Raw genomic sequence first — 22334 nt, forward strand, 5'->3', positions numbered from 1 at the left:
GAAATTCTGTCTGTGCATACTCGGCACCATTTTGGGGCTGCATATGCTACCTCCTTGCTGTGAGATGTCCTTTTATTAAAGGGACAAATGAGAACAATGGGCTGCTTCACCTCACTACCCTCTGAACTTCAACCTTATGGAGCTATGTAGCACACCTGTTTGGTGGTTCATGCTTTTATTTTGTTGAGGATCTATTCATTCGATGTGAAAGATAAGTAGAGAATTTTTAATCGACACACCTTGACTCGCTCAGCAGCCCAAGTGCATCAAAATTCTGCATTTAGGGTGAGACAAACTCCTACCTAGAAATGAGCATACAATCAAATAATAGTCCATAGGAGAACGAACATGGCTAAATTACCTGTTTTTTGTGAAGGTACCCACTCCAGAGTCCACAGCCACATAAGGACTGCATTCCACATGCTAACCCACCCATTCATTGACTCTGGTACAGGCCTTGCAAATTCTTCAAAATCGTAGTAGACCTGCAGGGTGAGTTCTTAAGTCTACATCCTCTACCCAAGTGAAATGTACTATCCCAATTGTGACAGTTGACCAAATATTTACCATGGTATTCTGTAAAATGGTGCACGTCAGCATTAGCACACTGCATGTCCGCATAAGCACTCTTCATATTTCTTGCAATGCTGCAAGACATGCATTGCAGTACGTCAAGTTTCAAACCTCCCCATGCTCGCCAGCAAGTTGGGAGTACCATGCAACTAGCAGGCTTCCCCTCTTGGCCCCATCGCCCAAATCATAAAATCTCCTCACCAGTGCAAGTGAGCTAGTACATTTTTAGGTAGCATTTGCCCAAATTGTGCCACATGGCTGTGCTTACTGTGGTGTACTTGGGGAGGCATCTCCAAGCATAAATGTCAGTCCTGCTAAGTCTTTTAATTGAACCGTGCTCAGGCGGGAGGATTGTTTTAATGATCTAGAAAAACATGTTAGTTGAAGTATAGTAACAACTTTCATTTTTTTTGAGGGACTAATTGAGGAGAGGGGAAAACCTGGTATTGGTCCATAAATGGCTTTAGTGTTAGAATTTGCTGAGCGCTAATTTTGTCTTGCTTTTAGCCTAGTTCAGCTTAGTGAGTTTTACATGCATCACTTAACTATTACGATGGTTTCGTTTTAAAATTGTTTGTACTATTGTAGCTTATGTATGTTTTTATTACTTTATAAAGAAATCTATAATTGCACTGTATCCGTCATAACTCCTAGATCATTGTGCTGTGGACGTGAAGTGGAATTCTCTTTGTGCACGCTTTTTCTTTTCTTAATGGGAGAGTGCTTTAATTAAGACGCAAGTAGGAACAGGGTATTAAAGTGTGATTGTTAACCTACTTTGTTTATGCCGGCACGTGTGCTTGTCCCTTCACATTTTTGACTGTACAGGTGCTATTTTAAGACCAATGGAACATGTGGCATGCAAGTAAGCAACATTCAGCCATCCTTTACAAACCAAGTGTATGATTGCATTCATATTCTGTCTGATGTGACCTACGAAACTTATCTGTTTTAAGATGGTAATGCGTATTTAATAATTCGATCTTGTATTTAGGCTGATTTGGCTCCTCTGTCTTCCAGCTTACGGCATCAACAGTATTTTATATCAGCGAGGAATTTACCCATCGGAGACCTTCACACGTATGCAGAAATATGGGTTAACTTTACTTGTGACAACTGACCCAGATCTCAAAAAGTACCTTAGCAATGTGGTGGAGCAGCTTGAAGGTACGGATTGAATTGTGCTTTGTTTAACTGTGCACCACGAATCGGTTGGGCCTTAGAAAAAATTGCTGTACCTACCAGCAATTCAAAATCTCAACCGAACACCCAAGACCTATTTTAGCCAACTCCACAACTATGCTATAATCACAGAGAGGTGCTAAAGTCCTGATGCGCTGCTTTTGGTACTTCAAACGACTTATTCGCTTCTTTGCAACGTCTTGATGCTGACTCGTTAGTGTACTAGTTTTTCATTTGTGTCTCCTTTGCAAGAACAAGAGCTGGACATTTTCTGTGGAACCGTGTTCCTTGTGACATGTCATGGGCACATGTGCGGTTTTATAGTTCGCCTTATTGAATCTGGAAAGACAGAGTAAACTCATGCAGTAAACCACCTCTTTCTGTGTGTGTCTCTATCCAGAGAGCAAGGAGTGTATTTGGTTCAGGGGGGGGGGGGGGGTTTATTTGTTGTTAGAAAATGCAATAGTACCAGCATACAAGAACATTGAGGAATCTATGCATTTTGGAGGTTGCGTTATAGACTAACTTGGAGCTTCATTTGTTATGGTTCTCCTAGACTTTACATTTCACCAGAAATGTTTTAGACCTTGTTTTACTTCCGGTGAGTGTGCAAAATGAATGTAAAAAGTGGCAGAGCGAAGGTGGCTTATTTTGTTGTGCTCCTGGGTCTGCTCCAGAATTGGGGCATATATAAATGTTTTCTGGGTCCCAAATTGGTGGTTCCAGAACTGCTCTCGCCCCAAACCCCTCCTGCACTTTGAAGGGAAGTAAGTAAAGGCTTTTTAGCTTATCTTGCTGTGCAACTCCTATTTTTCAGCCTCTAAGAGTGTACAAGTAGACTTTTGTTTTTCACGTGGCGTCACTTGGTAACTCACCATCTTAATTGGCATGTTGTAAGGGTATTCTGTATCCCCTTTTACATTTTATCATGGTTTTATTTTTATTTATTTACACGCTGGTGGCAATGAACCAGGTTTACCAACATTTTGTTTTTAAATGATTCCCCCATTACCTCATTAAAGAGGACATTCACTTTCGTGAGGACTGATTTTTAGGAGTTGGGGGCAGGTGTTTTGTAACTGAATGATTGGAACTGAGACCCAATCTACACTTCAGCAGCCAAGTAAGAGTTGCGCGCGCACACACACGCGTCATTTGGTCTTAAAACATATGCAGTAAGGCTGGATGTATACAGTGTTTAACCACTTCTTCTCCCAAGTTATGTTTTGCATTGCTATCTTTTAATTGTTTTTGCGCTTTGAGATTTTTACCTGCATGTGTTGAGACCAAATAAATGTGTTTTTATAATAGTGTAAAACCTACTTTGCTGCCCTGGTACTGTACTAGCACACCAACCCCATATTCCTTAAAATGCTCAGCATAAGCTATCATAAGGGTTTGGTGAAAAGCCTTCGCTCATCACCTAGATTGAACTATCGGAACCCTCTGAATAATCTCTCTTAACGCTGTGCACAAAGCGGCAATACGCATGCAGGATTTTGGTACGCTACCTTGCGATTAGTTTGAACTTTGTGCAGACTGTAGAGAAAGAGGCAGCCATCTGATTGGACCTGGTCCAGGATACTAACCTCAGTAAAATCGACTCACCCAAGGAAGAGGTGCAAGAGTAGCAACACAAAGGGGGCTATTGGGAATCTCCTGTTATGGACAGCTGACCTCACTGTGGAACAGGTTGGTGTAGTATTTGGCACAATGGTATGAAAGGGTGGCGGAATCTGAAGCTTCCAGTACAGACAGCTGCGCAGAAGAGGAGCTATGGCAGATGGTAAGCAACATTGGAGTGCTGCCAGATTAAAGAAGGGATAGCATGTTGTCAAGAGTGGATTCTGTAATTGGAGTAGCATTGGAGAAGACAACATTGCAAAAAGCTGTGATAGTCTTGACTGCTGCTAATGGTGGGTGTCTGATTTGACTAAGGCTAGATATAGTGTTTGGTTATGTGGCTACCCGAAAAACAGTTTGCTGATTTAGGGCACATGTTGTAGGCTGCTGGGCAGAGGCTATAATGTGCAGTGACAACCCTCCCCACCCCCTCCTATTACGGAGGGATCCTGTAATCGGTGCTATAAGTGTGTTTTTGCCCTACGCAACACCCCTTCCCTGTTACTTTTCACTGCCCCATCCCCGTCACATTGAGGGGAATAAGGGTGTTGAGCTTTTTATTTGGTATGTGGCGCTTAAAAAGTGGGACTTAAAAGGAAGGGGTACACGGGAAATAAGCATCCTGTATTACTGTTGGTTACTAATCGATACAAATGTTTGTTGTTAATTCAATAAACAATGATGACATCTTGAGATTTTTCAAATGAGTGGAACTCCTAGAGGGAAATGCGTTGCAAGAAAGAATATGGAGCGCAATGAAACATTTGTCAGCAGTAAATTCCAACTTTTCACATGCATCTACAAACCTATTGTGTGACTAATTGTTTTTGAGTAGCGTATTCACTTTAATTTCTTGCAGATTGGCTGTACAAATGCTGTGTTAAAAAGTTGGTGGTAGTGATAAGTGATGTTGAAAACAAGGAGACCCTTGAAAGATGGCAATTTGACATTGAATGTGACAAGACTGCAAAGGATGAAAGGTATGTATAAGAAGAAATAAATAGTTAAACTAACATTTGACCAAATTGTATGTAGACTAGAGACCATGTCTCCAATTAAAATCTTAGCTCTAGTGCCTACCGTGAGGTGTCAAATGGCCTGCTGTCCCTAAGTTTGAGAAAAGTAGGAGAAGATATTTTGCAGTAAAAACGACTAGATGATGGAATAGACTCCCACTGCCCCTTGAGAGATCTGTTGGTCTTCAGAAACTAGACTTGGCTTTTAAAATAATAATGTCTTGTGTGTTTCGGCTCGCTTTGTGTCGGATATTGTATGGTTTCCTTAGTTTTATATTGCCACGATGCTACCATCTAGTGGACACACGTTGTTGGTGGTTCTGGAAGCCCAACCTGGTAGGACGTGCCGATCTCGTCTTTTCTCGTCCCCTGGAATTTGCTTGCCAGAAATGCGTGTCCATTTGTTGGTCGAGAGAGGAATTGAGCAGGCTGGGAATATGCAGCATTATTGGTGTGAAGCCTACCACAACCTAGCATCTTGCAGTAGCACCGTGTCAGTAACTAGTTTGACATTCAGATGTTTAGGGATAAAATGGGACTAGCTACTAGTTGTCCCATGCTTTAAACAATCATGCAGCTAGTTTGATTGTGGGACACATGGTGTACATTTTTGGCTGCGTTTTGTGAAGCTTAGATGTAGGTGTTGGGTGCATGTGAGCATTTGCATGCTGCCACAATCTTATTTTCTTAGTGGGAATAACCAGTTTGAATGTCCTTTTTTGTGCACCTTTTTCCAGTGCTCCAAGAGAGAAAACACAAAAGGCTATCCAGGAAGAAATTAGATCTGTAATCAGGCAGATCACAGCAACGGTTACGTTCCTGCCACTGCTTGAAACTGCCTGTAAGTGTGAAGCAAAAACTTAACTTGAGCATTCTATATGTCCACAATTGAACTTGTTTTATCTGTGTAAAACAAGCTGTCACATAGGTTAGTAATTGTATCGGACCTCCCAAAAAAATGCAAGAATGTTAAAACTGAAAAATATTCCCCAGAGTTGTGGTCATTTCCACTTGGGTGCTCCCTTCATGCATCTTCACTTTTTAAAATCACCCCATCACTTTATGCTGTTTGCCTAGTTTTGTAAAACGTTTAGCCTATTGAAAGGTTTTCTAGAGGTGCATGGAAATTAGTACTATTGCTCATGGGGCTAAACTGAATTTTCTCCACGTTCTATATGCTAGCCTTGCCAACTGGCCATACCTGGGGACCGAGCAGTCTTTAAGGCTGCTTGCCTTCACTAAAAGATGCAGGACCAACCATTTTTTCTGAAACCCTCATTGCTGTGAGTCAAAACTCTTCTATCTACTAGTGGTTGGGGAAGTTCCTTTTGATCCCTGAGAAGCTGAACAATCGAGGTAAGTTGGATACCAGACTTGTCTCCCCGAAAGGTACTACCAGTACCAGCTGTGCATATTCTCCTGTTTTCGCCAGGTCCATGCCCATCATCTTGAATGGCGGAATCTCCTATAATTCATCCTCTAGTCCCAATTGCAGAAAGGCATCTCTCACTGCTGCCAGCTGAAAAATTGAGACTAGTTTCTCCTGGAAGCAAAGAATCTACCTGCAATGGGCCCCCAATCTCTCGTCCAGTTACTGTTGCCATCCTCCGGATACCTGGTGTTCCAGTCTGCCTTGTATTGGACATAGCTGGAATGTACTCTGCTGATCTTTATCTCTAAAGGCAAGAATGCTATGAATCCTTTGCCGGTTTTGCAATTCCAAGCCTGACACAATCGAGATTTCCAAGATAACCTTCATTACCTGTATATCAAATATATATGGTAAAGCCATCAAGCTCTGCCATACAGCTTTTTCAAATGACTCCACAGAATTCTCTATGAACACACTGACACCGCTATGTTCTATGTACCAAAGATGCTCTCTCCATACTGTACTGCATCGCTCCTTTCATACCCTTATGTACCTGTACGGGATCCAAATAGTCTCCTTTGCTACTCGCCACACCCTTCCGAATCTTCACCCACACACCATTCCAATGCCTTACTTGACCTGCTTCTATTTGCATCTCTCAATGATGTATGTCATTTATAACTTGCCTGTACGCATGTGTTGTGACAAGACAGAGGGTACAGAGGGAGGCCAAGAAAAACTATCTTACTAGGCCTTGTGTCATTCAGATGGTGCAAATGCGCAAAGTGCGAAGGTAGCAGACTGTGGGAAGGGGGACGTGTAGGGTGGATGATTATTGCTCTGAGTAAGTGCAGCTAGGACAGCGCGCCACTTGGGCAAGTGAAAGGAGGCAGGGAACTGTAGAGGTTACAGTTAACAGTCCCTAGTGCGTGACGGGCCCGGAGGAGATGGGTCAAGAGGAGCCAGGTACCCATTGAGATTCCGAGGGTAACCAAGCAATCAGTCAGTGCAGCAAACTGGAAGGTCAGACGCGGAAGGGAGAGAGAAAGTAGAAGAGGATTAATGGATTTTGGAACTTGGTGCTCGGCTCAGGTTTCCTTCATCCTATTTATTTTCTCCTTCATCTCCCACTCCCACCACCCCATCTGACAATCTAGCTCTCGCCAGCCAGGCAGGGCTTGTAATTGTATTGTTTTTTCTACCTCTGTCCAAACAGGCTTACCCTTTTCAAATCCTGCAGTGAACTTCTCAAAGCACATCTCTTCCTCACTGCAACTTTCCTACTACAATCGCATGCACCTGCAAATCACATGTTGTTCATAATACGTTTGTCCGTTCTTCTGCCCCATCTGTGTTCGGGATGAACTAACGCTGGTGTGTCTTGCACTGATTTTCTCATTTTTGATCATCCTAACACAAAATTGACTTGCATTACCAGTTGGAATACTTCAAGGGTGTCCTTCTCGCTCAATATTTCTCCAGAAATTCACCACAGCAGCTCCTGCTTCTCTCGCTGCCTTCACATCCATCCATTTGGAAGACTTATCAATACTATGATAAAACTCCCTTGACTCTCACTAATAACTGGATTCATTGAGTTCATCCCACATGCCTTCCTGTAGATCTTGTTTGATTAAATTCTGGGTGCACATTTTCCAGCCCTCTACACAACTCCCCAACCTCTTCTCCATCATCCTACCAAGCCCTGGCCACCAATAGTCCTCAAAGGCTCCTTCGTCCTCGTGACGCCAATATGACCAGAGACCCATACCCATCCCCATCAACTTGTATGTCTCTATCTTCAGGAACAACTCTACTACACATATATAATATGCATCTGTCCACACCCAACTCTTACCTCCCAAAATGCCCTTGTGTCTCTTAACTTTCTGTTTGAGGCTAACCAACCGCACACTTTGTATTGCACACTTAATATTCTTATCTCTGTTGCCTCTTATCGCTCTGTATGACCAATCCTCTCATGTGTCCCGCAAACCTGATCCATCCATTCCACATAGTTCTCTTCCTCTTTACCACCGAAGCATAAGTGATTGGCTATTGGATTATCTTGACCTAGCATGACCACCATTTTGAATGCATGGCTTTACATTACTTCCCAACACTCTCTGGTCTGTTCTTAATGCATTTCAGTTCCCCCACCTCACAATTCCAAACCTTTTCCATAACCCAATGACACGCTAAAGCTTCTTTCTCCAGTACAAAGTATCTTTTCTCTGGTCTTCTCAACACTCTTGAGGCATGTGTAATTCTCCTCATTTCACCCAGTGTATCCTCCTTTTGATACAGCTCCCACACCTACTTCAATCACATCTACAGTAGTTATAGACCGTTTTCCAGTGTAAAATTGATTAAATACCTAGCCATATCAATTTCTGAATTTTATATTGCAAATGTTTTCTTCACATTTCTCATTCCACTTAAACTTCTCACCTTTTACATATCATAACACTTTGTCAGCAACGTTTTTCACACGTTTGGTGATCATGCCCAAAAAAAAGCAAAGTTCCCCGTTTGTTCATGGTTATTCAATCTTTGTGATCGCCTCTTTTTATTTTTTCTCCGGGCCCAACTCCTTTTGTCTGAAATTCCGTAACTTATGAGTGATTTTTCTAAATATACACTTTTTTGTAGCATTGGATCATGTGCCCCTCCACTTCAACCTCAAATTAATAAGATATTCTGAAAGCAGTGGACACCTTTCATTTCTTTATTTGTACCCCCCATTTGAAATGCTGATACGAACCAGCCCAAATCGCATCCTCAAACTGGAAGACACCCCCATCCCCATGTGAAATGAACACTGTCCATTTTCATTAATGTGGTTCAATTTGGTGTTAAGCTGAAGCAAAGTCCAACTTGGAAAACAGCCTCCCTTTTCAACAGCCTTCCTTTTCCTACTAAAACTACGATTTAAAGCATGTTGGCTAACTGTCTACCACCACACTTGTTCGCTGCCTCAAATCAACACACATGCTAATTTCCCCACTGTTTTCGGTCAACAACCAAGGGATGCACCCATGCCACAGCACCTGCTCTTTCTATTATACCGTTTTTCCACTATCTCTCCAACTCCCCTTCCACTGCTTCTCTCAAGACTAGAGGTACCAGCCATAGCCTTTGCCACCAGTGGTACAATATCTTCCCTTCAAAAATTTGATGCATCATGCTTTTCAGTTTCCCAAAATGTTGTATCAAACACTTTCCTGTGATCATCCATACATTCTGGCCCACATTTCATTATTGCTCACTAATCTTGGTTTCCAAACCAATATATAATTCGAGGGGATTGGGTCCTCCGACGTATTCCATATCTATGACATGTAATCACCACAGCTGTGCTGCTTCGGAAACTTTTTTCGGCGTCTGCGTCGATGACCTCCTCCGACGTCATCCTATGTGATAAGTAGGACGCACAACGCCCGTAGCCTCAGTTCCGTTTTTTCCGCGAACGTGTTGCTTCGTGATTCTCGGTTCACGCCTCAACTCTTTAGAGTTCTGTTCTTCTCGGTTCTTCGAACCTGTTCGTTTTGTGAAAATCCTTCGTGTGAAGATGTCTTCTACTTAGTCTTCGACCCCGCGTCCGGGTTTCAAGAAGTGCGGGGAGTGTGGGTCCAAGATGTCGGTGACGGACTTGCATGACGCCTGCCTCTGGTGCCTCGGGGAGGCCCACGACACGGATGACTGTATCGACTGCCAGTCGCTCACGTCCAAAGCCTTACGCGAACGTAAGAAGAAGTTGTCGGTAGGTCGGGTGTCCAAGCCCAGGAAGTCTAAGTCTGCGGGGCTTTCGACGGATGATTCGAGGGGTGACTCTCCGCGTCATCGTCGGAAGTCTCGTGGGTCTCCTTCTAGGAGTCGGTCTCGCCACTCCTCAGCCTCTTCAAGGCATTCTCGGAAGCGCCGACACCGGTCGTCTTCCAGGTCCTCTTCGGAGGACTCTGCCCGGCACGCCGCTTACCCCACCAGCGGTGCGACGCCGGAGGAATGGGCTTCCTTCGGGAAGAAAATGCTGGCGATTCTTGAGTCGCAGGGTACTATGCCGTCCGCGCCCCCGAGTGGGGTCAGTCGTGAGAGGTCGAGAGACCCCGCTCGCAAGAGTGGTCGGCACGAGTCACGCGAGAGGTCCCGTTCGGACAAGGAGACTCGTTCTCGACGTACCCGTTCCAGGTCCCGGTCCTCGACGCGTTCGAGACCGCATGCACCTGTGAGGTCTTCGAGGAAGACATCGACGTCTGAGGCGTCGAGGGCGTCAACAGGCTTTCTCGAGGCTCCGGCTCCGAGGAAGTCGTCGACGCTCAGGTCATCGAGGGACACGCTCGGGGCTCCGGCTTCGAGGGCTGTGTCGACGCCGCCGTTGCTGGAGGCGCTGCATCTGACGTCGACGCCGATTTCCTCGACGCCGATGCCGGTTCTCTCGGCGCCGATTCGCTCAATGCCTTTCGTGTCGGAGGTACCCCGTGGCACGGGAGAACCCCCTAGGAAGGCTCTGGTTAAGAGCAAGCACACTCGGGTGCCTTCTTTTCGCCACCTGGACTATATTTCAGAGGCGGAGGAGGATTCTGATGGCCTGGTTCCTAGTCAGGTTTTAGCTGAAATTGTCTCGGGCCATAGTCAGTTTGACGATTTGAGACAGTTACTGCATGATGCCAGTGGACTGGACACCTCTCCGGAGGTGGCGTTTTGTAGGCCTGAGCCTGGCTCTCATGCCGATTCCTCGTACCGGCACCTTATGGCTAGGGTTTCTGAGTACTTGGGATGGTCTGCTCCCCCAGGGGAGTGTTTGCAGGATGATCTGACGGACATCCTTGATGTTGGTCCCCCAACTGATCCGGTACTGCCGTTCCATATGGCTTTACAGAGAAGGGTGGCGGCGGCGGCGGTGGGCAGATCCTTGTCGCGAAAATACCGTCCAGCCAGTAGCGACCCCTGCTACTTGACCAGGCACCCTACTCCGGAGAGTTTGGTGGTGCAGGCGGCCACGGCCCCGGCAAAGCAGGCGTCGTACCCTAGCATCCCTCCTGATAGTTTGATGGCTGGGCGAAGAAAGTGTTTTCTTCTGGTGGTATGGCGCTTCAGGCGGCCAACTCCATTTGTGCCTTGTCTCGTTTCACACACACTTTGTGGAACTGTGTTGCGTTAGTGGCTGAACATATTCCCGAAAGGGACGAACGGGATGGTTTCCTTGCTATGGTCCAGGATGGTAAGGGTGCCATGTGTGAGTCCGTTCAGTCGGGTTTGGACTTAGCTGAATGCTTCAGTAGGTCCATGGCGGCGAGCACCGTGATACGCAGGTTTGCGTGGTTGCGGAAGTCGGGGTTTGCTCCTGATGTGCAGTCTCGGCTCCTCAACATGCCCTCCGACGGTGAACACCTTTTTGGCAGCAAGGCTGACGAGAGCCTTGAGAGGTTGCAGACCTCGAAAGCTGCAGCAAAGTCGTTGGGCGCTGCAGTTCGCCAACCTCCGCCTTTTCGTCCTAGGGGACAGCAGTGGAGGGGTGGTTCCTTTCGCTATTACTCGTCCTTCAGTAAAGCGAGAGGAGCTGGAAGTCAAAGAGGCCAACGCAGGGGTACCAGAGGTGGACGACAGGGTACCCGTGGTGTCCAGGCCGCTCGGGCAGTTGCCTCTTTGCCCTCAGGTAACGCCGCGGCCGCTCTCCCTCTCAGTCATGAGGCCATGTCCCATGGTTCACCGGTTGGGGAAGGCTGGCGCAGCATCTTGTAGAGTGGCAAGCCATTACTTCAGATGTGTGGGTTCTGGAGATCATAACCCACGGCGACTGTCTTCCCTTTCGGCACAGGCCTCGCGACAATCCACCGGGGAACCTCTCTTTGCAGAGTCCGGATCCGCTTCTTGCGCAGGAAATTCAAGCCCTGCTGGAGAAAGGCGCCATAGAACTGGTGCCTGTAGCGGAGAGGAACATGGGATGGTATTCCCCTTATTTTTTGATTTCGAAGAAAGACGGGGGATTGAGACCCATCATGGACTTGCGCGGTTTGAACAAACTCCTCAGGAAGGACAAGTTCAAGATGGTTACTCTCTCTCTCAAGTCCTCCAGGCCCTTCAGCTTCAGGACTGGTTGGTGTCACTCGACCTCGAGGATGCTTACTTCCATGTGCCCATCCATCCCAAGCAAAAGAAGTACCTGAGGTTCGCGGTTGGCGACTCGCACTTTCAGTTTCGGGTCCTGCCGTTCGGATTGACCTCCGCCCCGAGGGTTTTCACCAAGCTCATGGTGGTGGTGGTGGCAGCGCATCTCAGGCATGGGGGGATTCACGTCTACCCCTACCTGGACGATTGGTTGATCCGGGGGAGCTCTCCCGAGCAAGTCCTGGATCATCTGTCCGTCACCTGCCACTCCCTTCACAGGCTGGGCTTCTCCCTCAATTTAAAGAAGTCCCATTTGACGCCAACACAGCGGCTCCAGTACATCGGAGCAGTGCTCGACACTTCCCTGGGGCAGTGTTTTCCTCCCCAGGCGAGGGCTCTTCACATTCAGCAGATGGTGCACAAGTTGCAGCATGCCCAGACGCTCCCAGCGTTCGAGTTCTTGAGGCTGCTCGGCCTCATGGCATCCTGCATTCTTCTGGTGCCAGAGGCTCGCCTGCGGATGAGATCTTTGCAGTGGGCGCTCAAGACGCAATGGTCGCAGTCCTCCGGCAGGATGTCGGACCCGGTTCAGGTGCCGCCCTCGGTCGCCCGGGACCTTCTGTGGTGGGCCGTCGAAGGCCACTTGATGAAGGCTGCTCCTTTTTGGCTTCCCTGGCCGGAGGTGACGATCGTGACGGATGCATCCCTCGCGGGTTGGGGAGCTCATGCCAACGGGCTGACAGTCAGCGGTCGTTGGTCTCCGTCGGAGTCCAGACTCCATATCAATCTGTTGGAGCTGAGGGCCGTCAGGCTAGCCCTGAAGGCTTTTCTGCCGACTGTGCGAGGAAAGAGTGTCCTGATCCTGACGGACAACACAGTGGCCATGCACTACCTCAACAAAAAGGGGGGGCAGGGTCACTTCCTCTGTGCAGGGAGGCGATGCAGCTCGAGTTCTGGGCCATCCAGCAGGAAGTTTCGATCTCGGCAGTTCATCTGGCCGGAGACGAAAACGTGACGGCGGACGCTCTGAGCAGGCAGAGCACGATCTCTCACGAGTGGGAGTTGGCTCAGGAGATTCTCCTGGAGATCTTCGCCCTTTGGGGGACCCCTCAAGTGGATCTCTTCGCCTCCAGTGTCAACCGGAAGTGCGAAAGGTTTTGCTCGCGGGAATTTCCTCCAAAAGGAGCCTTGGGAGACGCGTTCGTGTTGGAGTGGTCGTTCCCGCTGCTGTACGCGTTTCCTCCAGTCCCCGTCAGCCCGCAAGTCTGCGGAGGTTACGGAAGTTGGGTTCCCGGATGATCCTCATTGCTCCGGCGTGGGCTCGGAGGACGTGGTACCCGGACCTTCTCGACTTGTCCATCTGCCCTCCGCGTCGTCTTCCCTACCGAGACGATCTGCTCTCACGGGAGGGGGGTCAGGTTCTCCATCCAGAGGTCAGATCCCTCAACCTTCACGCTAGGCTTCTGAAAGGTTGAGGTATATGGATTGGGACCTTGGATTGGGACCTCCATGAAGACGTGATGGAGGTGTTGCTTTCGGCCCGAAGGCCAGCAACAAAGTCTCTGTACCGTTGCCGTAAGTTCTGCGACTGGTGCCGAGTTCAGAATGTGGATCCTTTTGCATGTGACATCCCCATGGTTCTGTCCTTTTTACTTTCTTTGGCCCACAGGGTCTTGCAAGTGGGTACCATTAAAGGTTACCTGGCGGCGCTGTCCATCTTTAAGCGCTCGTCTGAAGAGTGTTCTTACTTTAAAATCCCTTTAATTTCACAGTTTCTGAAAGGGCTCACTAATGTGTTCCCTCCGTCACCTTTCCTGGTGCCCGGTTGGGATTTAAACCTTGTTCTTAAGTTTCTTATGGGTGCGCCGTTTGAGCCTTTACATTCTTGCCCTTTGAGGCTGTTAACTCTGAAAACTGTGTTTTTAGTTGCGGTTACTTCCGCTCGCAGAGTGAGTGAGTTACAGGCACTTTCAGTTAAGCCACCCTTCACTGTATTTCACAAGGACAGGGTTGTCCTTAAAGTTCGTCCTTCTTTTCTTCCGAAGGTAGTGACGGAATTTCATTTGGCCCAGAAGGTTGTTCTTCCGGCATTCTATCCTCCTCCGCATCCTGGTAAGGAAGAGGAGAGGCTCCATAGGCTTGATCCTAGGAGAGCTTTAAGCTTTTATGTTTCACGCATGTCCCGGGTCAGAGTGGACGATCAACTCTTTATTGGTTACGCTGGAAAGCGTTTAGGGCAAGCTGTGACGAAACAGACTTTGTCTCGCTGGATTATTTTGTCCATCTCGGAGTGCTACCGCTTGGCGGGTGAGGACCCACCGGCTGGCTTGCGGGCCCATTCTACCAGGGGTATGGCTGCATCTACTGCCCTGCAGAGGGGTGTTCCTATTCGCAACATCTGTGATGCAGCCACCTGGGCTTCAGTACATACATTTGTACGTCACTATTCCCTTGATTCCATCCGTGCACAGGATCTGGCCTTTGGCAAGGCGGTCCTTTGCTCTGCTATTTGATTGGCTATTCTAAATTTTGATTCTAAATTCTTTCCCTCCTCCTTGCTCTGGTACTGCTTTGGGAGTCTGTCATAGATATGGAATACGTTGGAGGACCCAATCCCCTCGAAGAACAAGTTACTTTCTTACCTGGTAACGTTCTTTCGATGGGATGGTCCGACGACGTATTCCATATCGCTCCCGCCCTGCCTTCCCCGCTGCAGAATTTCTTTTGCGATTGCAGCTTACGTTCCGTATGGCTTTGTGTCTGACTGGCAGTTGACTAATGTCACACGTTCTGGGGGAAAAAACTACAACTGAGGCTACGGGCGTCGTGCGTCCTACTTATCACATCGGATGACGTCGGACGAGGTCCTCGACGACGGCGCATGGACGTCATCGACGCAGGACGCAGACAAGTTTCCGAAGCAGCACAGCTGTGGTGATTACATGTCACAGATATGGAATACGTCGTCGGATCATACCATCGAAAGAACGTTACCAGGTAAGAAAGTAACATGTTCTTCTGTTCATGCCACCAGAGCAACCACACTTTTTTTTTTTTTTTTGGGTCACTTCCCTAGAAAATTTATCCTGTCCATATTGTAGCCAATAGATCGTATATCTGGTTTCATTAATTCATCCACATTCTGAAACGCGTCACGCGACATTAGTGATGCTTTTGCACCTGAATCTGCTGTCATTACAATGACTGTTTCATAAACTCATCTCCGCCTCTGATCTAGTTTCCTCTAGACATGGGTCATGGTTGAGCCACAACTCTCATGTATTGTAGTACAGCAATGCATCCTATGGTCATGCATTTATTCTGAATCTTTCCGAAATTACAAGACTGCTAGATGTCTGAGCGCGGTAATGTATTCCTCCACTGTCTCATTTTGTTCTTGATACATCAATCCAGTGTTCCAATATAGTGCTGGCTTTTGGATTGAAATGTATATCCAGTTTATTATTGCATCTTCCGATTTGTTAATCTCTCATCAAAAATCTGTCCCTCATAGCCCAAACAAATGTCTCTATAGGGAAACCTTCCACTCCAAATCCATTCCCACATGTAGCTTTTACATAATTTCGAAACCCCCTTTTCCATTGGGGCCATTTCACTTTAACAGGCCCAAGCGACTGCATAAAAATGAGGACCAGGCACATTCTGCATTGCCATGATGCCCTCTGGTGACCATAGGTAAGCACTGCCACAATCAATTTTTATATTTCCCGCTTTCTTTTTGCCTTTGAGGGCACACATACAAACAAAAAGGCTTACTCGCACACATGCCTATGTTCCCATCCATGGAGTCTTTATTCAATGTTATGTGATCCACCACCCGTATTTTCCTTACTGGTCATGTTTCGGTTCACCTGATGCCAGGTTGTTGCCTAGCAACTGCTGTTCCTTTGTCCTTTCTTGCTGTCAACTGCCACAGTGAGTGTGCTCCATAACTGACGTTGCTTGGCTCTGTCATTTGTCGCCTTTTCTGTGATCGCGGCCTTGCGCCTCTATTGCAAGCGCATAGTTGACCATAGCGCAGGGCCCAAATCAGTGTATACTTCTACCAACACTCTGACACAGACAACCAATGTATAGTCTGACGCATGATCCCATAACATTCCTCTGCATGTCCTGCAGAACAGTGGGGGGGGGGGGGGCGGGAGAGAGAAGGGAGAGAAGGGAGAGGGAGAAGGAGAGAGACTAAACTAGTCACCCAATCCTGACGGGTAAGATATATCGCCTATACTTCGTGTATACAAAGCCTCTAGCCATCCAGCTCTGCCACACAGCTTTTCCAACTTACTCCAGTAGAATTCTCTATGAACACTGACATTGCTATGTTCTATATTCCATAGCTTCTCTCACCCTACCTTACTGCCTCGCTATAACAATTTCACCAACATTTTGAACCCCGTTCCTCCCTGGTGGTTGTAACATACTGCTGTTACATTGCCTATCCTCTTGAGGATATAAAAATACATTTTGTCCTAATTATTGCTAGCTTCCTGAGTGTGAAATTATCCTTCAGCAAGAGATTGCTGAAAATTTAAGCGTGGCTGTGATTGAGCATATGAAAATTGAGAATCATTTAACTTAACTGGGAGAAATACAAGGTGGCTCCAGCTCAACAGACACCTGCTCTTGCAAATGTGCATAGCCCTGCCTATGTGCGCTGGTCTCAATGTCCGTTTCGAAAAGGTTTACATACATGATCATGCAAACCACTTCTTGATATGCTTCCATGGGCTTCACTTTGGGCCATCCAAACTCCCTGCAGGCGTGGTTCCCTAATCATGTGTGGACGCACCATCTTGAATTGCCTGTGAACTAGAAAATCATTCAATGAACAGAGGCACTTCCCACCCCCACCCCTCCCCCAACCACAAGCAGGCCATTAGATTGGTGACAAACTCCTCAGGTCTTGAAGTCTGAGCCTAGCGTAGAAGACAGCAATAGTGCAAACTCCTTGTCCAAAAGGCACTCTTCCTCTTAAGCAAAATATAATTTCACTGATGCCTTAACTTGGACGGTGTTGCCATAGCATCCGAAGTGAAATCCTCATTGTTTGCCACACCCAGGCATCCCCTGATAGCTTGTCCCAATTTCCTGAGAAAAGGGCTGGGCAGCTTGCATCCCGTTTGATGGTTGAGACAGTCTATTTGGGCCTCTCAAAGATTTGGATCTTTTTGACTCTGCCACGACTGGCAAGACTGCCAATACTGAAAGTCTGCACTCCCTGACTGTATCTGCTTTCTAGCTGATAATGACCTGCAGAGCGGCCCTTTATGCGTGGTCTTGTTGAAAACCTTTTAAGAGGAGCCTGACTCCTGATCGACTACTACATCTTTTCAAAGATCTATAACTGCCCCTACCTACCAACTCTGCCAATTCTTTAGTGAATGGTTTGCCAAACAGTAATCCTTCTGCCACATGGCCCAATTCTGAAGAGGCCAACTATCTGAGCCTGTTGTTGCTCCTGAGCAAAATGCCATTGTTCCCCTCTGACGTTCTGATCTCCAGCATACAAAGGGTTCTCTTGGTAGAAACTCCCAAAATGTATCTTGAGCTCTCGGGGCCAGATACAAAATGTTTGCTATACAAATGTATCCTTAGGTATGGCATAGCCCTTACTTATATCCCAAGAAAGTAATGATCTTGGCAATGAGGTTTGGAGTAGCCTTTAATTTGACATGATTTCAGCTTTAGGCCATCTGCGTGCTATCCTGGCCAAGAGGCTTTACTCATGCAGGCTTTGGTTATAATCTGCCACCTTCAGTGAAGGGGTCAAATTGTGTACTTCGGATGGATTAAATTCTCAATCTCTTGACACTGGTCTCGCTCTCGAACGACCAGGCTGAACATTCTCTTATGGGCCCCGGCTATGGCAGGACCAGAACTGTAATCGGCTCCTTCTCTTGTTGTCGAGTAATTTAAAATATTGTCCTGTTCCTCAGCAAGTAGCCGTTTCTGCACTATCTCTGGCCCAGAGTCTACATTGAGGGGGGGGGGGGAGCCTCCACCTTCTGCTTCAAGAAAGCTTTTTTTCACAGCGCAGAAGGCATCCTGAAGCTCATCTGCAGTGCCATTAGATCCCTGGACATGGGGAGGAGGTGTCCTAGGTTTTTCTTTTTCTTTCCGTGTCTGTAACAAATATTTTACTCCCAATTTTGTTTGAAGTTTGGAGTAAATTTTTTTATTTTGTCTCATAGGGAAGTAAAATACTTCACACATTTCAAAATCATGTTGCATCTGGTCGTGCTCGGCCTTCGTGTCCTGGCTCTCCCTGACAAACTGGCAGGTGTCCCAGTCCACTCAAGCCGCTGCGTTGTCCATGTTGCTTTTTCACGGCCTTATGTGCTCTTAACTGTGCATAGCCTGAGCTGGCCATGCATGCTGTGCAGTTGCCTTGAGCTGGTGGATCTTAACGCTGCCAGTCTGCCATGGTAAGAGGGCTGATGAGACACCAACGACGCACCTTGAGTGACTAAAAGTGAGTCTCTACCGGCACTGAGTCGTTGGAGGGAGACCCAGCGCACCACACCTGGTGATGAGACTGTGTATAAATATAAATGTTTTGCTCTTTAGGTAGTTAAGTATACAATTCGTTGTATACTCAACCAGTGATATCTACTACTTGGGTTCTGTACTGCCAGAACAGGTTGATCATGTGGATATAATAGAAACCATCTTTGCTGTGACCATCTGTGGTACATTTTACTGCCTCGTCACAAAAATCTGCCTTGGTTGTGCACCTGCTGGTGGGTTGCTTCAATTGTCCAGAAGGGAATTGGGACAGCAATACCCTGCCTCTCTAGTTGGGGCCAACACGTATCAATTGTGGTTCACTTTGTGGGACAGTTTCTTGCTGGTTGGCTGCACCTTTGTCCATTGATCCATCCATCGGAACCTGAATGGTTGTGTTTAGTGCCCTTTTCACTTTATTGGTGGGTAGCACTCAAAAGAAGGCAGCCAGTTCTTTTAGGCTGTTTGGGAAGTAATGTGTCAGTGGGTGACAGTCCTGTAAACCGCTCTACATGATTTTGCACTCACCAGGTTAATTCGTCTATTCCTCAGCCGTTTTTGGGAAACACTGCTTGAAGTAGTTCACTATGGGACATGGGTGAGTTATTCAAAATGTTTTTCCCTAGGGGTTCCAGTGGTTCATTGCAGTGTTTCTGCAGGTTCCCAGAACTGTCATTTCCTTTCATTGGCCCAAATTCTGCTGTATATCTCTTCTTGGGGCTGCTGGTTCTCAGATCTGACAATGGCGCTCCTTGAGGGTCTCTTCTGATGTCCACTGGTGCTGGTAGCTGCTGTCTTATTTGCCCTCTGTGATAGACCTTAAACATTGCCTTTTGCCCAGAACCACGCCTGTGCCTACTGACTTGTGCTTATTCCTTTTGGGAACTTCAACCCAGCCTTCCAACTTTCTCTTCTTTCAATAGTTCAATCCACCTGTAGTTGCACAATTTAATACTGGCATTCACACTGAAGCAAATCTGTCTGCTTATTTAACTCACTGCATGTACATGTGCTTCATAAGCGTGTAAACCACTCATCATGTTTTGTGTTAATACTTAGTTCATCTAAGGCTGTGGGTAAGAAGGGTGTCTCTTTGAATTTATTTGGCCTGTTTGTGCAGGGGTCCTGAGGCTCTTAAGTGTAATCGGGTATTTTGTTTGCGTTGGCCTTGTATTGCTCTTAAAAATTGAAAGCCAATATTGTATTCTCGTTTAACGATGGTTGGGGACACAATTACTACACTTTGTCTGACTAACGTGGTACTTGCCCTCCGCTTGCCCTTCCCCACTTTTCATTCTATGAAGTAATACTCCACTCTTAGTGTTTCTGTCACTTAATGGTGAGTAAGCTCTGAAGATCCAAATCTCGCTTTCTGAACTTTAAGTAACTTGCACTATTTTCTATGTAGCACCTTTACATGTTAATCGGGGTTTGCTCCGTTCTGGCTCTTGTGCCAATGGTAGCATTGGATTTTGTCTTCCTACCCAAGTTAATGTTGGTCACGTAGTTTTGCTCTTCATTGCAGTATTACAGAAAGTACTCGTCCCCTGACGACCCCCCTGCTCCGCCTTAGATTTTTAGCCAGATCTTCCCGTTCATTGCAGTAAATTCCTGCTGGAAAAACTCCCACAATAGTTACTCGCATTTACTTATGTTAATTTCTGTAATTTGGTTTTGTACCCTCCACAAGATCCAGTTATGGATTGCAAATCATCCCTATATCACACTAAATTTCCAATATATATATCACCTGAGCTGGTGTCGAGTCATACTTTAGAAAAAAAAGTGTCGACATACACAAGTTCTAATACAAAGTTTCGAATGCATTTTTTCATGGTTTTTTTTTTTTTTTGTTTCGTGTAAAATAGAAAACGAGGGGGACCCCATAAAAAATGCATTAAGCTTTTTTTTTTTTTTTTTTTTTTTTTTGTTGCTTGAACTTGTGTATGTCGAACTTTGACTGGAGAAACTATCACTATGAACCACCTGAGCTACCTTGAACTAGTCCCAATGTGACTTCCACCCCATCGTCTCAAACCTAAGCTGTTCACATGAAATGCTTTTTATGCTTCACCAGCTGTATTGTTCTGCTGTATTGGTTTCATAGTTTAATTCATTTTATTTGTGGGTAGGTGCATTTGACTTGCTGATCTACACAGATAAGGATTTGGATGTTCCAGAGAAATGGGAGGAATCCGGACCACAGCTTGTCTCCAATTCAGAAGAAGTTCGTCTTCGTTCTTTCACTACTACAATACATAATGTAAAAAGTATGGTGGCATATAAAAGAACGGATTCATTTTAAGCAGAAGATGCAGTTTTGTAGCAATGACTGACTTTATAAACTGCAACGTGTGCTTGTTCTGTTGTCGACGTACCAGATGTTTTAAAAATGCTGTTTAATTTAAAAGGAAAACCTTTTCACAGGTAGGGGCTACCTTTGCACAATTGTTTCTTGGCGCCTTAATTTATTCTCCAATAGCTTGCTGGATCAAGGCTCACTAAAACCTATTGCTGTCTGTGGCACAAATATGGTTTTGCTGTGCATGTTTAAATGGGGTTGTGATGTTTTGTAGCCTCATGTAATTCACACCACTGTATGTACCTATATTCCAGTTGTGGGCAAACTGCTGCACTCCAGGTGCTTTGGGTTACAACTACCATTACCCCTCACCATTACTATGCTAGGTAGGACGGATGGTAGTTGTATATCAAAATCTATGTTGGGGGCATAGTTTACCCACATTTGAAGACATCCGTCCTACTTTGATTGGGATTTCACAGGAAGCAAAATGTGTCCATAGTTTTTATGACTGCTATTGCATTCTGACACATGTTGAATACCTGCCAGATTGTTTGGGAATTGCCACATTATTGTGGGCTGTTCCATCCTCAATGTGTAGTGTTGATTCTCTCCAATTACATTTGGAACAGCTTGCATTTTTGTCAGGGAACATCTTGTGTTCGACAAATTTCCTCAAAGCGGACTTACGTTTATTACAGTGTGACTGTACAAACTGTCTTGTTTTCTGTCTTTTTATATGTTTGTATTTTATAGAATAAACGTTTTAAATGTTGGGATCCTGTCTGTCATCTGAAGTGTATGTCAAATCAAAGCTTCAGCTTACTTGGCTGCCTTTTTGTGCATTCACTGTAGAACACAAGGGTGTCCCTCTTGGAATTGGTTATTTTATTAAAAAGCTTTTATACATATACAAAATTACAAACTATACTCTGAGCCCTTAGGCTTGTCTATGGAGAAGGCACATTGTTCCCCAGTCATGGATAGCCAGACCTTGGTCTCCTAAAGGTAAGGCACTTTTTCAAGGGAATTGAAGGTTTGGGATGCAGTAAATGGATTCTGCAAACTCGAGGATAAACCGGTATCATGGATACATGGGAGTCATGTTGAGTGAGCTATAGTTCTGCAAAAGGGAGGTTGCGGCTATGTTCTGTGTCGCTGATTTGTCACAATGTAATGTAGGATGCAATATCATGACCATTGTCTGTCTTGGTTATTGTCAGGCTTTTAATACCCATGCTGCCATGGGAAGACTGGGAATGTTGAAACCATGCCCAGTTAACAGGTGCGGGGGGGGGGGTGTAAGCCCCTCTTACTCAACTCTGCCCTGAATGGCCTGGTTCTAGAGGGCTCAAAGGAGTTATGGGCCTTTTTAATGTGGTTGGAGGCTTGAACCTTGGCTACTCTGGCAGCCCATGCCCTGGATTCCTAGAAGTTCTTATGGTCTGTTAGGAATTTAGAACAGGGCTGTATTCCTGCTAGTCCATATTCAGTGCATTGCTTGGGATTGATCCATAATGGAAAACCTGTCTACATGGATTACGTTGTAAAATGATTGACAACCAAAATAATTGCAAATGGAAATCCATACCACATAGATTCAAATGCCAAATGACTCGCTCTTCGTTCTCTG

At 46.1% G+C, this 22334-nt stretch overlaps 1 protein-coding gene across 2 annotated transcripts in view; it reads left to right on the top strand.

Annotated features, from left to right (window-relative positions):
- The window catches only part of MAD2L1 (mitotic arrest deficient 2 like 1), a 41256-nt gene extending 19776 nt beyond the window's left edge, over positions 1-21480 (top strand). For both annotated transcript variants that reach the window (XM_069630673.1, XM_069630672.1), the window contains exons 2-5: positions 1594-1740; positions 4238-4358; positions 5132-5235; positions 20532-21480. In XM_069630673.1, the coding sequence (XP_069486774.1) occupies positions 1594-1740; positions 4238-4358; positions 5132-5235; positions 20532-20704 (545 nt within the window). In that variant the 3' untranslated portion in view covers positions 20705-21480. The remainder of the gene's footprint in view (positions 1-1593; positions 1741-4237; positions 4359-5131; positions 5236-20531) is intronic.
- Positions 21481-22334: the final 854 nt, after the last annotated feature.

The sequence above is a fragment of the Ambystoma mexicanum genome, chromosome 6q, assembly GCF_040938575.1.
Source record: "Ambystoma mexicanum isolate Mex_15411 chromosome 6q, UKY_AmexF1_1, whole genome shotgun sequence".
In the NCBI taxonomy this organism is placed as follows: domain Eukaryota; kingdom Metazoa; phylum Chordata; class Amphibia; order Caudata; family Ambystomatidae; genus Ambystoma; species Ambystoma mexicanum.